Source organism: Emydura macquarii, unplaced genomic scaffold (assembly GCF_026122565.2).
Source record: "Emydura macquarii macquarii isolate MOO-44397 ecotype Brisbane River unplaced genomic scaffold, CSIRO-AGI_Emac_v2 contig_2890, whole genome shotgun sequence".
Classification (NCBI taxonomy): domain Eukaryota; kingdom Metazoa; phylum Chordata; order Testudines; family Chelidae; genus Emydura; species Emydura macquarii.
The window spans coordinates 2,023,026-2,037,530 of NW_027133027.1; the positions used below are offsets into that span (position 1 = coordinate 2,023,026).

The following is a 14,505-nucleotide window of genomic DNA, read 5'->3' on the forward strand; positions in this document are numbered from 1 at the left end:
GGCCTCAGCATTTCTGGAAAACTCAGGCCACTTAAATACCTACCTTTTAGATGCCCTTTTAAATCTTGGCCAGTGACTACCTGTGTGAATATGGAAAGTAGGATCTGGCCCTCATTACTGCCTCTAAATGACAGCTGCTGTTATGACTACATTTTTGGGCAGGAGATGGGGAAGTTGTGCATTTGAGTAATTAGTATTCTCTTCTACTTGCCTCTTTCTTTTTATCATCACTAACCAAACACCTGTCGTCTTATGGGAAAGGGCAGGATACTTTGAAGTCGGGTGCCTTCTGGAAGTCCCCCTTTTCTATGCTCAAACATATCACGTTTCTCCCTTTGCCCTTCAGACCCCTTGCTAATGCAAGGCAATGTTGCCAATTCTCACATCCTGATTGTGAGGTTCACAGTACATGATATCTTTCTTAAAGCAACAGCTCCTGGAATCAAGACATTTGTCTGAAAACCTTGGCTGTCATTTAAAAAAAGATTAAAAACAAACTTCTGGTCTTGAGGGTGCAGGAAAACATTGAACATGTGAAATAAATGCATCCTAAAGGCTCAGAAGCCAAATAAACTCCAAAACATAGTATTTAAAAAAAAAAAAAAAAAAAAATCCAACCCCGCCCCCAATTCATAATTTCAGTTTGACTCATGATTTTTGAATCCATGGTGTTGGCAATACTCTTGCTGTAGAGTGGTCATATCTTTCCCAATCTATCATGGTCTGTTGTTGTGAGCTTGACTGACTAGTTCTAACATGCATAATTATGGGTTACTTAACAGAAGTCACGAAAATGGAAACATGAAAAGGGAATCGAGCAAACTAGAGAGAAGGCCGGTAGGTAATACATATTTTTATTATGGTAGATTGTGTAGAGTGTTGTGTAAATATTAATGTGGCCTATTTCTGCATGTAAATCAGCTGAAAACGTGGCATATTTAGATTCACTAGGGGAAATGGCAAGACTAAAATGGGTGATGGTGAACCTCCAAATGGAGGCAGTATTTATTCAGATGCATGGTTACTTCCTCCCCGCTGACCAAACTTCCATATTTTTGAAGAAAGTGGGCACTAGCACCTGTGGCACACACTGTGAGATCCTGGCCACCACTGAATTGGAAACTTACATGCACTCTCTTGTTCCCAGCACTCTGAATCTGAGCTCAGACAGCCTGGCTTGAGTAATCAGGAAGGGGTTAAGCTAATAATAAAAGGGCAGTGTGTAAAAAAGGAAGATAGCAGCAGTTGGCAAAAAATCAAGATGCTGAGAACAAAATTAACCAAGGAACCAAACAACACGAAGAAAAGAAATTGTCTATACACCAATGCTAGGAGCCTGGGTAACAAACAAGAGGAACTGCACTTGCTCATTTATGAGAGTATATTTGATCTAGTTGGTATTACTGAAACTTGGTGGGATGGTTCGCGTGATTGGCATGTTAAAATCAATGGTTCTGACCTAGTCACGAAGAACCAAGTGAGCTAAAAGGCAGAGGAATGCCATTTCCCATTAAAAAAATGGCATTACCTGTTTCCGAGTCACTGATAACTTGGAAGAAAATGATCTAGAATGCTTATGGATCAAGATGCTAACAGATAAAGCACAAGATGGGGGCATTAGTTGGTGTCTCCTACAGACCACTAAATCACATCAGGGGGAACAGGACGACCAACTCCTTATGCACCTTTCTATAAGGGGTAGGAGAAAAAAGCTGCATGATCATGGGGGACTTCAATTAGAGTGACACATGCTGGAGGTCTCTCACTGCCAGGACTAAAACATCCTTGGAATTTCTAAATATAATAGATGACAATTTCCTCATCTTAACAAGTGTTGGAATATTAGACTTCCTCTTGACAGATAAGAGGACCACAGAACTAAAAGTTAGCTTAGGTACAAGTGACATTAACTTCATCACATTTATAATGTGTAAGCAGAATGAAGTCCCATATAATCCAGTGATATATACACATGTTGCTTTTAAAAGACCAATTTCACAAAGCTGAAAACAATTATGAAAACAGTGGAGAGGAAGAATTTAATCTGAAAAACATGCATGATGGTTGGGAATTGTTTAAGAACATTTTACAAGGTGCCAAAAAGCCACAATCAAGGAAGAAAGACATACTGGTTTAAAAAACTGATCTGATTTCAAGTGGAAGAGAAGGCAGTTATGTGGGCAGGGAAGCTGATAGTAATGAGTCTAAATCAGAAGCTAGGAATTGTAGAAAATGGATAAGGGATGAAAGGGACACAAGGAGAGCTCTACGGACAGCAGAGTTAAAGACGATAAGAAGGATAAGGGTAATGCAGTCCTTGGATGCAAAATCAGGGGAATCTTGAGTAGAAGTAGAGGGGTTACTTTACCTTTGTATTTGGCATTGGTACAACTAGGCTGCTGGAATACTGCACCCTGAAGACATGCAGTAAGTTTGTTAGTACATTTTGAGCTAGTCCTGGTTTCAAAGAAGACTAGCTCAATGCACTCTAATGAACTGATAACAGACCCAGGCATCAGCTGGGTGCACGTGGACAGTTAGGCCATGGTAGGCTAGTGTGGGTTAATTTTCAGTTGCCATGGACTGTATGGATAGTCCCTATGTGTTAGAGACACAACTGCTCTAAATCACAAAACAGTAGCAGCACTCTCAGTCCAAGGCTGTCAATCCAGCACCTCTGATCAGTATCAAGCTCATATGCATATTTGAGATGCAGGGGGCAGCCACTACCGAATCTTAGGACACAGTAATAGAGTCTCAGGGCTGTACTACTGCATCATGTGTTTCTGTAAAAAGCACATCTCCGTTTGTTGATGTACACAACAACTGGCTGTGGTGATCTGGTGAGGAGCTAGGTGTAACTCCCTGATTCTCAGGCTGGCCTTTTCACAGTTCAAGACCGTATCAGGGTCTTTCTAGCTAGTAACTGACCTCCAGGAGCCATCCACTACTTGCCAATAGCCAAACTGCAGGAGCATTTTGGCCATGCTTCCTTCCAGCCCCAGAACATCATAACAGTGGGATGTTGGTGTGGAAACTAGCTATAAACATTCTTTGCTAGCCAAAGGCATCCTTGCATAGGGGAAAATTATCTGCTGGCAATATATGGCCATTTGTTGGCCCCTTTGCACTGCTGGAGTGGTACAAAAAAGCTGGATCAGGCCAAAGAATCTGGCCCCACTGTTTTGTCTGAAAAAGTTATAACTACTGTTATTAAAAGTAACCTCTAGAATTGCTAAAATTAAAAGACTAGAGTGAGAATATCTTTCTTTCATTAGTTTGATTGCTTTGTGCACTTGGCAGCAATTCATGCATAGTTGTTTTCTCTGGTGTTTGGTAGCCTTTCACGTTGCAAGAGAAGAGTTTTCTTTCTTTTAATGCAATTGTAAAATCTCAAACTGACAGAGATGGGGGCATGTGTAGCATCTTCAACTCCTGTTCTGACACTGACTAGATTTCTAGGTGTGTGGTCACTTTTAATGTGTTGGCGGTGTCATGGGCTGCAGCTGATTTGCACTGCCATTAATTTTTAGGAGTTCGAACTGACCTATTAGTATATTTAGTCCGATTATAGGAAACATCTTTTCTCCGAAAGTAACCGGGACACTGCAAGCAATGGTCAGAGTGACAAAAGCTGGATCATCGATTCTCAGAGAAAATCGTTGCCAAAAACTCTAGATTATACCCGTAGAAGGCCCAGGGTCAGAAGTAAACTAAAAGGTAAGATGGTAGGTCGTGTGTGGCACAACATGGCTGATAGAACCTGCTGTGCAGCAAAGGTGTAGATGGAATGGTGAAAATGTCCAAATCTGGATTATGTGGTGGTTGTGAGATGGAGGACTTGAATGAAAAGTGATTGGCTGGCTATGGCTCAGTCTGAGCAAGACTAAAATCATACTGGTATTCTAATAGTTTAGGGAAGAGTTGGCAAAGGCTTTTGTCCGCCTGTCCCTGCTTTGAGGGAGCGCATCGGCGGTTAGCAACATAGGTTTGTAATTTAGGAATAAAATGAAATCCTGGGGTGCTCATGGATGCTCAGGTAATGGCAGTGTTCAAAGTGCTGCTTTCTATCTCTGCCCAGCAAGAATGTTATGACCTTTCCTTGAGGTTGGGGCCCCTGCTGCAACTTTCCATGCCTTTTTGTTTCTTTAAGATTGCTGAAATGCGGTCCGCATGGGGCTGCATCTCCAAACCCATCAGAAACTGAACCTGCTGCAGAAAGAGGCTTCTTTTTTTTATTCAGACTTGTGAATGCTCATCTTCTGCTCTGGGTACTTCTGCGGGGGGGGGGAAGACATTCTACACTTTGATAGTGTCTTTCACTCATACGTCACAGGCAGTATCTCTCTCTCCAGGAGCATATAACTCCAGTGCTTTGTAATCAGCAATGGTTTCTGACACATTTGAGTTTAACCTATGATGTTCTAAATGGATTGGAACTGCCTCACGATTTGGCATGGAGAGTTGAGTTCTGCCCAACTAATAAGGAATGGAACCCTTTAGGGTAAAAAGAAACAAAGTGGCAGCAGAAGGATCTCAGTGAGGGTCCCTCAACTTTAAGACCTGCTCCCATTCCTCCCCCCACTTGTTCACTGGACCCTGGATTTGTTGACATTCCAAACAAGCTGCAAGAGTCCACCTTTTTCCCCTGATGTTCATGGATGAAATGATCTTAATATTATTTGCATTTGTGCTAATGGGCAGCTTGGTAAGCCAATGAGCGTTTTTACATTTTAGTATGGAGACGTTGTTAAGGTGCGTCTTGTGCTATGAAAATCCAAATAAAACTGAATGAGACTTAACCAGGTTTTAGATAACTGTAAATTTACAAGTGAGGAGGAAAACTGTGCCATGTCACGGATAACTGGATAAAACTTTCTTTTTCTCTTCTAGTGTTGCCGTTATCATCTGCAAGTAGTGGCAGTGATTACCACATAAAGAAAGTAAGCTGCTATGGTATTTAGATTATGCTGATAATGATGCTAATGCATCACTTATGTGAAGCATATTAAGGGAGGAATAAATAGCATTTAGCTAGGTAAATGTCAGCAGTTACACCTGGGTTTTCAAACGCATCCTTAATATTTCTTTTTGAAGGAACGTATAGTTTATAGACTAGTCTGCTATAATCAAAATATAGGGAGAAGCTAGCTGCTGGTGTGTTGCATTGGAGGGCTTGTCTACATGGTGAGTGATTGTGCAGCAAACCAGAGTGTGAATCTACAGTGCACCAGCTTGCATCACAGTGACTAGCTACGGAAACACCAACACTGCTACAGTGCAGCGGAAGGCTTGGAGACTAGCTTGGTGGTTGCTCCACTGAAGGATCTTTCCCTATTAAAGATACAGGGGAATGTAGGCGTCTGCTAGAGATGAGGGGCAGGATGTGTTTTAGTTGGAGATTTGAGGCCTAGAGGTGTAAAACTGTGGAAACATTACCCCAAAAAGCCTCGCTCAGATTTTATGTATCTGTCTTTCTTGGAAGCAGGACAGGAATTAGCATGCATAACCCAGGTCAGCTTTGGAAACCCAGTGGTAGTTCAGTTTCAGATAAGCTGCTGTAACTCTTGGATGCTTATTTGAAACCTCATGTCAGGCCCTGTGCTCCTTTATTCCGACACTGGTTCTCCTCTCCCTTCCCTCTATTTTTGTCTCCGGGGGTCAGGGAAAGGGCCTCCTGTCCCACTTCCTTTAGCAGTAGATCTGCTTCACTCTGGCCATCTTTGGGGCTCATGTTCCCATACTCCCACATGCTCCCTGGATAACTCTCACTCCCAGTCAATGTTGTTTCAGAGATATGGACCATAAACTTGGCAACGGACTGCATGGCATGCAGACAAACTACACTTCAAACAATGGAAAATAGTTTAGGGATGCCAAGCTTTTCCAGTGCTCCAAATGTGTTATTGCCTTGTCCTGTGAGCACAGGAGATACTGTATGAAGTCCAAGATGTTTGCAAAAACATGATAAATTGTCGTTAACTACCAGAAAGCTTATACCAGACTTCTTAAATTTTATCTCCTGCTGCTCTCAGTTAAAACATTTTGTGATGCTTCATATGAAGAATAACTTGAGTTGTAACTGTACTTGCTAAAGGGGAAATTTTAGAATTGCTTCAGATTTAAGAGCATGAGTCCCTTGAAGATCAATGGTGCTTATGTTCCTAAATGCCTTGGGTGTTTCAGGAAATCTCCCTTTGGGAGCCTGTATACATATTAATAGCCTAGTCATGCTTATTTTATTTCTTGAATAAAATACATATATTTTAGGTTGGAAGATCAAGACCAACATTACATAGGGAAGTGCTGAGGAAGGAAACCAAATCCAGTGCAGCGATGCTTGATTTCTCTTCAGTGGAACTTCATGGTATTTTATGTTTTTTTTCACTCCCATACAGTCTACTAGAAAGAGGCCACATATTTTATATTCTTTTTATCCCTCCCTGTTACCCATAAATTCCTGCCTATTGGGGCCTCTCATAGCAGTGGTGAAAATCCATCAATGTTTGTAAGTAAACTATTTTGAGGGGGGAAAACTCTAAGTGATATTTTGTTCCTGGTTCTCAGGTTCAAGTCTGCTTAGTTCACCACTACATTGGGAGGGCTGCTTATGTTTATGCTTTGTGCTAGACTGGTTTATCATCCGTGCTTGACCTTCCACTCCTAACAGGTGGCGGGTGGGGAGGGGAGAAGGGAAATCAGATTTAGGATTTCTGGCACTTTAACCATGGATGTTCAGTTTCCAAATCCATGAAAATTGGAATTCTTTTCTGAATAGGACTCTTAAATTTCTATAGAGGCTATTAAATTAAATAATCTTTATTGTTTTAAACTTCAAACAAATCGTCACTGAAGATTTCTCTATTCCAAACACCGGTCTCTCTTACAATATAAAAACATATTCCTAACACTTTTCTATTACACGTCATAATGTAATTTCAATTTAAGTACATTAGTGTATCTATCATACATTTACATGATACCTTCAGTGCTTCTACAATATACAAGTAACTAGAGCAGTTATGGATCTACATACACAATGATGTTGTGTCCTGTGGTATTTGGATCCGGTGTGACGTTCTATATTATGGTATATTAAACCTTAAGGTTTGGGGTTGGTGTATAATTATCCAGAAAAATTAGCTATCTATCCAACAATTCTACTGTAATGCCTTCTCATTCCTCTTGTGTCCTAGCATCATCTAAAAAATTATCCTGTTGATAGTGTCCCTGCTTGTAGTTTGCCTGGTATTACAGAACCTTATGTATAAAGTACTTTGAAGTATTTTCAACTTTCTCTTTTGTTACTTTGTCCCCTCAAGTCCCCCAGTATGCTTGCTGGAATAGGTAGTGATGTAGTCATTTTAATCACAACACTCCAGATGTATATATTGCTACTGCAGCAACCCTGTGAAGTGAAAGAATGCTGTTCAACCGCAACGCAAAATATAATAGTAATCTTTCTTGTACTGGTTGTAAAAGAAGGTGGTAGTGCTTGTTACTCAATATTTAATGCACAGGGATATTTATCTGGTCAATTCACAATCCACAATCTATTGCCTGTATTACTTGACTAATGATATATCACTTATGGAGTTAAAGCACTTCTTTCAGATGATTTGGAAGCAGACGATCTGATGCTGCCATTAAGTGCATCTTCCCATGAGTATTCTGATGCTGGAGAGAAAAAGGTGCTATTTACAGTATTGTTTTACCCCATTCTATTCTTTTTATATTACTTTTAATACTAGACAACAATAAGTTTTGGCTTGGGAATATGTGGTGGCTCGTGTTTTCTGGATACACAGCTGACACTCTGTATGCAGTGAATCTTTTTCTTTTTCCCTTTCTCCCTAGAAATATGAGGAGATATCTGGTAAATTACCAGGAGAAGATCAAGTCTCCAAATTAAAACGAAAAGGCTCAGGTATAGTAGACACCATCTAAGTAAACATAGAAGCTTTTCAAAGGCATAACTGCATGGTTAGATATCCAACTGCTGCTGACTTTCAAAGGGAGTGGGTCACCTCGCTGTCCTTTCTCTCGGGAAACTCTCCCTCTAAATGTCAAGTGTATGAATATACTTGGTTTTCTTGTTGTGCAAATTGTGCCACTGTTAATTCTGTGCTGTAGCTGTTATGCAACTTTATTCCTGTCTAGCACGCTCATATTTATTTTAGTCACATGGCAGGCTTATTTTAGCCTATCTCGAGCGAAGACACACAGAGCAAAGACTCTAGGAAAACGGGGTGGGAACTAAACCTTGTTACAGATTTGGAACTATGATGTAATTCAATCAGAACTTCTTTTAAAAATGGTCAGTTATATTCCCCAGGTATAAGAGCAGTGGGTAAACTTTGTGCTCAAGGTTATCCTTATATTTGACCCCTTTCCAATAATAACATTTTTTGTTTTTACTACACAGTATTTCTATTAAAGGTAATCAGAGCGTGGAGATTTCACAATATTGAAATATTTTAGCTATTCTTACTGGGCACCAGCATGTTAATATCTGATATGTCCTTATTTGAGGACTGTATATTACATTGATTTTTGGAATAGGGAGAAGGACTATGGAATTTGCTCTATCCACCCCGGCATTGACCTGGTATTGCAGTATCAGCATGTTGAAATCTAATTCGTTTCTTATTTTGCTTGGTTAGCATCTGCTGTCTTTTTGAGTGATCACAGTTCATTTGTAGCAGAGTGGATATGTAGTTGTATTTATCCTGAGAGTGTGCTTTATCTTTGTAATTGTCAATATGACACTGCTTCTGCAGGAACATCAAAGGATTTTCTTTCCCTAGCACCTTTCTCTAGTAATGCTTTCTGTGTGGTCTTTGCAGAACTGTCTGGCAATTTAGATTGTTCATTCACTTTTCTGAGCCCTCCATCTGCCATTATCTCAACAGTTTCAAGGAAGTGATGTTCACATAATCAAAGTTGTTGTGAATTAGGTGTGATCTATAGTGGGGTCCAAAAGTGAATTGTATGAAAACTAAAGCTGGCATTTGCTGCATGGTGGAATGGGACAAAGACTATATCAACACTGCACAAAATAGCCTCTGATTTTTGGTGCCCAAAATGGGACTGACTGACTTTTTCAGAGGTTCACAGATCCTGTTGATGTCATCAGGAGTGATGTTTAGCAGGGCCCTAGTTGTCTGCAAGAGGACACTTGAAAATCAGGGCCTTTATTTTCCAACTGCCATAGACAAGGTGGTGGCATTGTTGCAATGATGAGCACTTAAGGGAGCAAAGCCAAGAGTATGCGGAGGGTTAGGGTCTTGTTAGAGAAACACAGGGGTTTCAGGTTCTCTGACCAAAGGCGTCAAAATGGAATGCCCCGCTGATACGGGTGCATGATTCACATCTTGACCGGCCATTCAATTCTTCATTAAATCACTATTGACTTTTATTGCATTAAAAGTGTTCTGTAATAGCATCTTATTGATAATGCTCTGAATCTTTGAAGCAAAATCAATTTGCCTGGTTTTAGTGAAAGAGGAATTATTCTAGTCATTTCTTTTTCAATTCTTTTCCCTCTCTTGCGATCTATTTTGCTTACAGTTTAATGGTGGAGTATTTAATTCCCGTACTTAAAAAGCATCTGTACAAACTACGGTCATCTGCTCTAAGTAAATAAATTACCAGTGACACCTAAGGGCATGTTTTCAGTGAGGATGAATTAACATAATCCTCTTCTAAGCTGCTATTCAAGTGGAACTGCAGCACATCGTCCTTGTCGGAAGAAAAGCAATTGTACACTAGCTAAACAACGATAGGGTTTTGGCATGTCGTATGCATGCAAATGTTCTCGACGATCCAATTACCAGACAAAACACATGGTTCACTGTAAGGGTGCTACAATGTATATATGGTATATTCAGGAACTGTTGATTCGGGGGGGAGGAAACAAAAACTGCACCAAAATCCTCTTGGAGTCTGAGACTTCATCCATATATAGACTGGATATCCACCCTACTCTTGCAGGAAGTGAACCTCAGGCTATGTCTATGTATGGAGCAGGGGGTGTGGTCCCTAGACCTTGTAGGTGTACCTGTGTTGGCCAATGTCTGCTGTGCTAGCATGGGCAGCAGCAGCAGTGACAATGGGCTAGCCACCTTGAGTACAAACCTGCCTCTACAGCCCATGGGTACTTACTCAGGGAAGCTAGCCCATGCTGCCGTATAAACGTAATCCTGCTAAATGGTAGAGTGATTATCTGGTGGCAGAATTAAGGTTGTTTTATGGAACATGCAATGTGATATTCTTTGGAGATATGCTTGGGAGTGTGTTTGAATATTTATTTACTTCATGAGCTCAGGAAGGTACCCCAAGATACCACTGCCTTGTAGTGCTCATGAGCCTGTCAAGGGCCCCAGCTGATCTTGCCATGTGCTATCCTATAGAGCTTTTAGGAATAATCCCCCGAGTTCCTATTTCCCTTCTGTTCTCCTCACCCTGGAAAGGCTTTAAAAAGCACCTGTTTCACCATGCACACATCATCGATCTCACATCATTAAAGCTGACACTGAGGCCAGTTTTTATAAATGTCCTTCCTAAAATGTGGCTTCTGCCTCTTAAATGACCCTCTGCCCAAATACATTAAACTGTATGAGAAGTTTGAAGTTTTACTGGGGGCCCTTATTTGGCTCTCTGCAGCTGCTCTGGCTGGCACATTGGAAGAGGTGGAAATGAGGCTCTGTTCACTCACTGCCCTTGTCTGTCACCCCCTCCAGCCTCCTGTGCAGGAGAGGAGCAGTAGCTCTGCAGAGGCTGCCCAGGGTCTAATGATGCAGGTAACTTATGCAGAGGAATAAGGAGATTCCAAACTGTCCTGCAAAATGCACAACCAGTGTCTCAGATAAAATCTGATCATTCCTGGAGACTTTTTTGTAAACCATCAGGCAATGCTAGCTATTTCAAGGGTGGTAGGTAACTGTTCAGTCGTTCCACACTGAGTATTTAGCACTCAGTTATAGATCTCCAATGCACCGGTATTGTTTTTTAGATCTATCGCCTGGTGGTGTGGTAAAAAAGCCTAAACTTTCAAGATGGGAACCGAGTCAGTCCTCTCCTGGCATTTCCTTTGAACCAAGAAAACTTTTTGATTCAACAGAGAAGAAAAAGGAGATTCAAACAGGTGATCAAAATGAGCATTTCAAAACCTTTGTAATTTGGCCTTCTTGACTGAAATTGTAATATGTATCCAAGCCTAGAGAGAAGTACAATGAACTCCTCTTAAAGTGAGCCGTTCTAATGGGGCAGATAAGTGGACCAGATTGTGAACTCGCAAAAGTGTAAATAACTGTTAACTCCCTAGATGTAAATGAAAGGAGAATTGGTCCTGTTGTTTGCAAGGTCTGGTGGGGAAGCTACATGGAATTGACGTATTAAATGCTCAGAAATGATGGCAGTTTCAAGTGTACCTACTCAACATAGTGCACAGTCAAACCCACTGTCTTGCCCCTTTCTAATAGTTAGTTTCAACTTTTGTGTGAAGTATATGTAAATCAGAATGGTAATGGGTTACACAGTGCAAAGTGACTGTAAATGACTACACAAGAGGCAAAGCGGTGGTACTGAGGCCTGTGCTATAGAGTAAGTCCTCCAGAAAGTGCAGAGACTCTGCTCTTCATGAAGAGTGTACAATCATTTTAGTTTTCCTGGGACATACTTCCCACTGGGGAGCAGAAACAAAAAACCCCAGGATGAGGCAGTCAGCGTCAGCCAGAGAGTAGCAGGAAGTTTTGTTGCCTCATTTCTGTACATAGTTTCTGTTTCTAGTAAAGGGTTTATCTGGAAACAAGCCTGTTCATCAGTAAAGTACGAGGAGCCACAATTTTTTGGTCTCACACCCTAAATTTACACATGAATACGTTTTTTTTTTTTTTTTTTTTACTTGGTGGTTGTCCAAACGTTTGTTCTACATTGCAGTCGTTTGTAATAGATAGCATCATCAATCTCAGACTTCCTAAATTTTGAAATTGTTCATCTCCAGTTTTAAAGAACTTTGGAAGAATGACTGTCAAACACCCACTTACCTCCTAACTTAGGTTGTCATTTGCCTCTTGTTGAGTGAAGGAATGTGCTCTAGTGCTGATTAGGATCACGTCTGCTAGTTGGGAAATATTTTGCATGGAGTTGCGCCTTCCTGTCTTTTGCAGGTGAGGAATCAGATGAATTAGATGATGACGTCTTTGTTTCCAAGATACTACATGAGGATGTCAGCGATTCTGGTGTCATTGCTGCCTTTGAAAGTTTTACCAGCCAACTAAGGAAAACGTTCTGGGTAACTGTATAGCATGAATGATTTTCCTAGTGTGTATGTGGTGTGTGGCATGTGTATACATAAACAAAGCAGCCAAACAGCTGATTAGCTGGGATGCTTGACCTTAATGTCTCTAGATTAATACGTCTGCTTAAGGATGTTAGCTGGAGAGTTCTTTATCCTGGAACTCCTTCCCTCCTCCCTTCTTCCCCCCCCGCTCCCCCCCATCTATGCATACTGCAAGGCCTGGCTATTCTCAGAAATGTTCTAAGGGAGGTAAGGGATTGCTTGTGAGAGGATGGTTTGAATTGGAATGGAGAGTTCTTGTAAATGAAACTCTGTTTTGTGGTGTCAATTTAGTTGTATTTAGATCAGTGGTTCCCAACCTGTGGCCCGGGGGAGCTTTCAAAGTGGCCCCGCAGTTCCCCTCCTGCTGGCTGCAGAATGGAGCCACTGCCTAAGGACCCGGGTGGAGCATGTTTCCGTGGGGCTACAAGACCAGTACAGGCTCCTTGCTGCAGCCAGGGGGATGAGAGATCAGCAAGGAGGAAGCCTTCTCCCTGAACTCTTTCAGTCTGGCTGCAGTGGGAGGGCAGGGAGGCTGCAGGTGGAGACTGGTGGCCCTTCAGAGTTGTAAAAGTTATATCTGTGGCCCTTGAGCCAAAAAGGTTGGGGAACCACTGAATTAGATGTTTCAAATAATTTGATCAAGTCATGGAGAGAAGAAAAAGAATAACACTTTCTAATCCTATTCCAACATAACAGAGGCGTACCAACCTCTTCTGGTTTCAAGGTTGGGGTTTTTACTCACTCTCACTCTCACTCTAAAAAAGAAGGAATACATTTACATATGCTGTGCGGGCAGAGGGGCAGACAAATACAGAAATTGTTGTGTTCTTCAATGTATGGAGAATATGTGCTACTGTACAGACAGACCAGTGACCGGTAATAATCATAAACTAAGCTTCTTTTCTGTAATGAGACCGAAAACTATAGAGTCAGACTTAATAACTAGGGCTTATATGAATCCATAGGGTATGTCTACATAGCATTTTGGAGTGAGTGGGAGCAAGCAACAGAGCTGGGCTAGCGAGGCTCGCACTAATGCTCTGAAAGTAGCTCCGTAGACAACACATTTTGAAGTTGCTACTTGGGCTTCAGAACCTGAGCCACAACTTCAAAGCGCTGTCTACACTGCTATTTTCAGAGCACATCACAGATCCTGCAGGCTTATGTCTGCTTATGACCCAAGCTGGGAGGCCTGCTCCAAGATGCTGTGTAGACATACCCATAAGTACCTTGACCTGTATCTTTGGATTTATAGTACACTGAGGCAGTCACATTTACAATGGAGCTTAGTTAGGACCCCAACGCACACTTGGAAAAATTCATATTACTGTTGATCTGAGATGGTGTTAACTAGCAGCTTGATCTTTCAGCCCTTCTGCCCTGTTTCAGGGTGTGAGAAAGGACTGTGGGATAAGGCGCTTAGAAACTTCTCAGATAGTAAACTGATCTCTTTATGGGTTGGATGTACACTTGCAGCACACTCTGTTATTGAAGGCCTTGTCTACAATGTTCCAGTGGTGTAACTAAAGGGGTGAATGTAAATTGATTTAGTTAAATCAGTGGAAACCTTTGTGTGGACATCTTCTTTTTTTTTTTTTTTTTTTGTATTGGTGTGTATGTGTTATTTAGGTTTCCATTAAGTTGATGAGAAACAGGTTTAAATTAAACCAAAATAAGCGGCCACGAAGGGGTTTGCACCAGTTTAACTAAACTGGTACAAATGTATGTTTAGCCAAGGTTTAGACTTTGTTTTTGTTTTGTTTTGACATTGTACTCTAAGGTGTATAAATTGTGGTCTAGTCCAGGTACAAAAGAATGGAGATTTGTGCACAGAATGCTTTGAAGACTTCTGAGAAAAGTGTGTCAGCTTTATTAAATCAGATCCATCAATGCAGGTAACTAATTTTCTACTTGCCAAAAACAGCTTCAACTTTGCTGGAGTTCTCTAGTAATCCTGAAAAATGAATGCCTTTTCTAATAGAATTTGATAGTGAAGTATTGCACTTCTTAGGTTTACAAACAAAATGACAATAGCTGACCTTGTTTTTAAAAAAATTCATTGGGAGCAGAGCTCCTGTGGAGCTCAACTCATTTGTGGTAAATGTTGCTGTTCACTTTTAATGATCCCCTCCCTAACTAGTGGAGCAGTATGTGTAGACAGT

At 41.1% G+C, this 14,505-nt stretch overlaps 1 protein-coding gene across 1 annotated transcript in view; it reads left to right on the forward strand.

The window, feature by feature from the left end:
- SYCP2L (synaptonemal complex protein 2 like) overlaps positions 1–14,505 on the forward strand; it is a 48,718-nt gene that overhangs the window by 29,243 nt on the left and 4,970 nt on the right. The window contains exons 24-32 of the mRNA XM_067568420.1: positions 783–837; positions 3,564–3,720; positions 4,894–4,943; positions 6,271–6,367; positions 7,615–7,691; positions 7,858–7,927; positions 11,015–11,146; positions 12,171–12,295; positions 14,144–14,238. Of these exons, the coding sequence (XP_067424521.1) occupies positions 783–837; positions 3,564–3,720; positions 4,894–4,943; positions 6,271–6,367; positions 7,615–7,691; positions 7,858–7,927; positions 11,015–11,146; positions 12,171–12,295; positions 14,144–14,238 (858 nt within the window). The remainder of the gene's footprint in view (positions 1–782; positions 838–3,563; positions 3,721–4,893; positions 4,944–6,270; positions 6,368–7,614; positions 7,692–7,857; positions 7,928–11,014; positions 11,147–12,170; positions 12,296–14,143; positions 14,239–14,505) is intronic.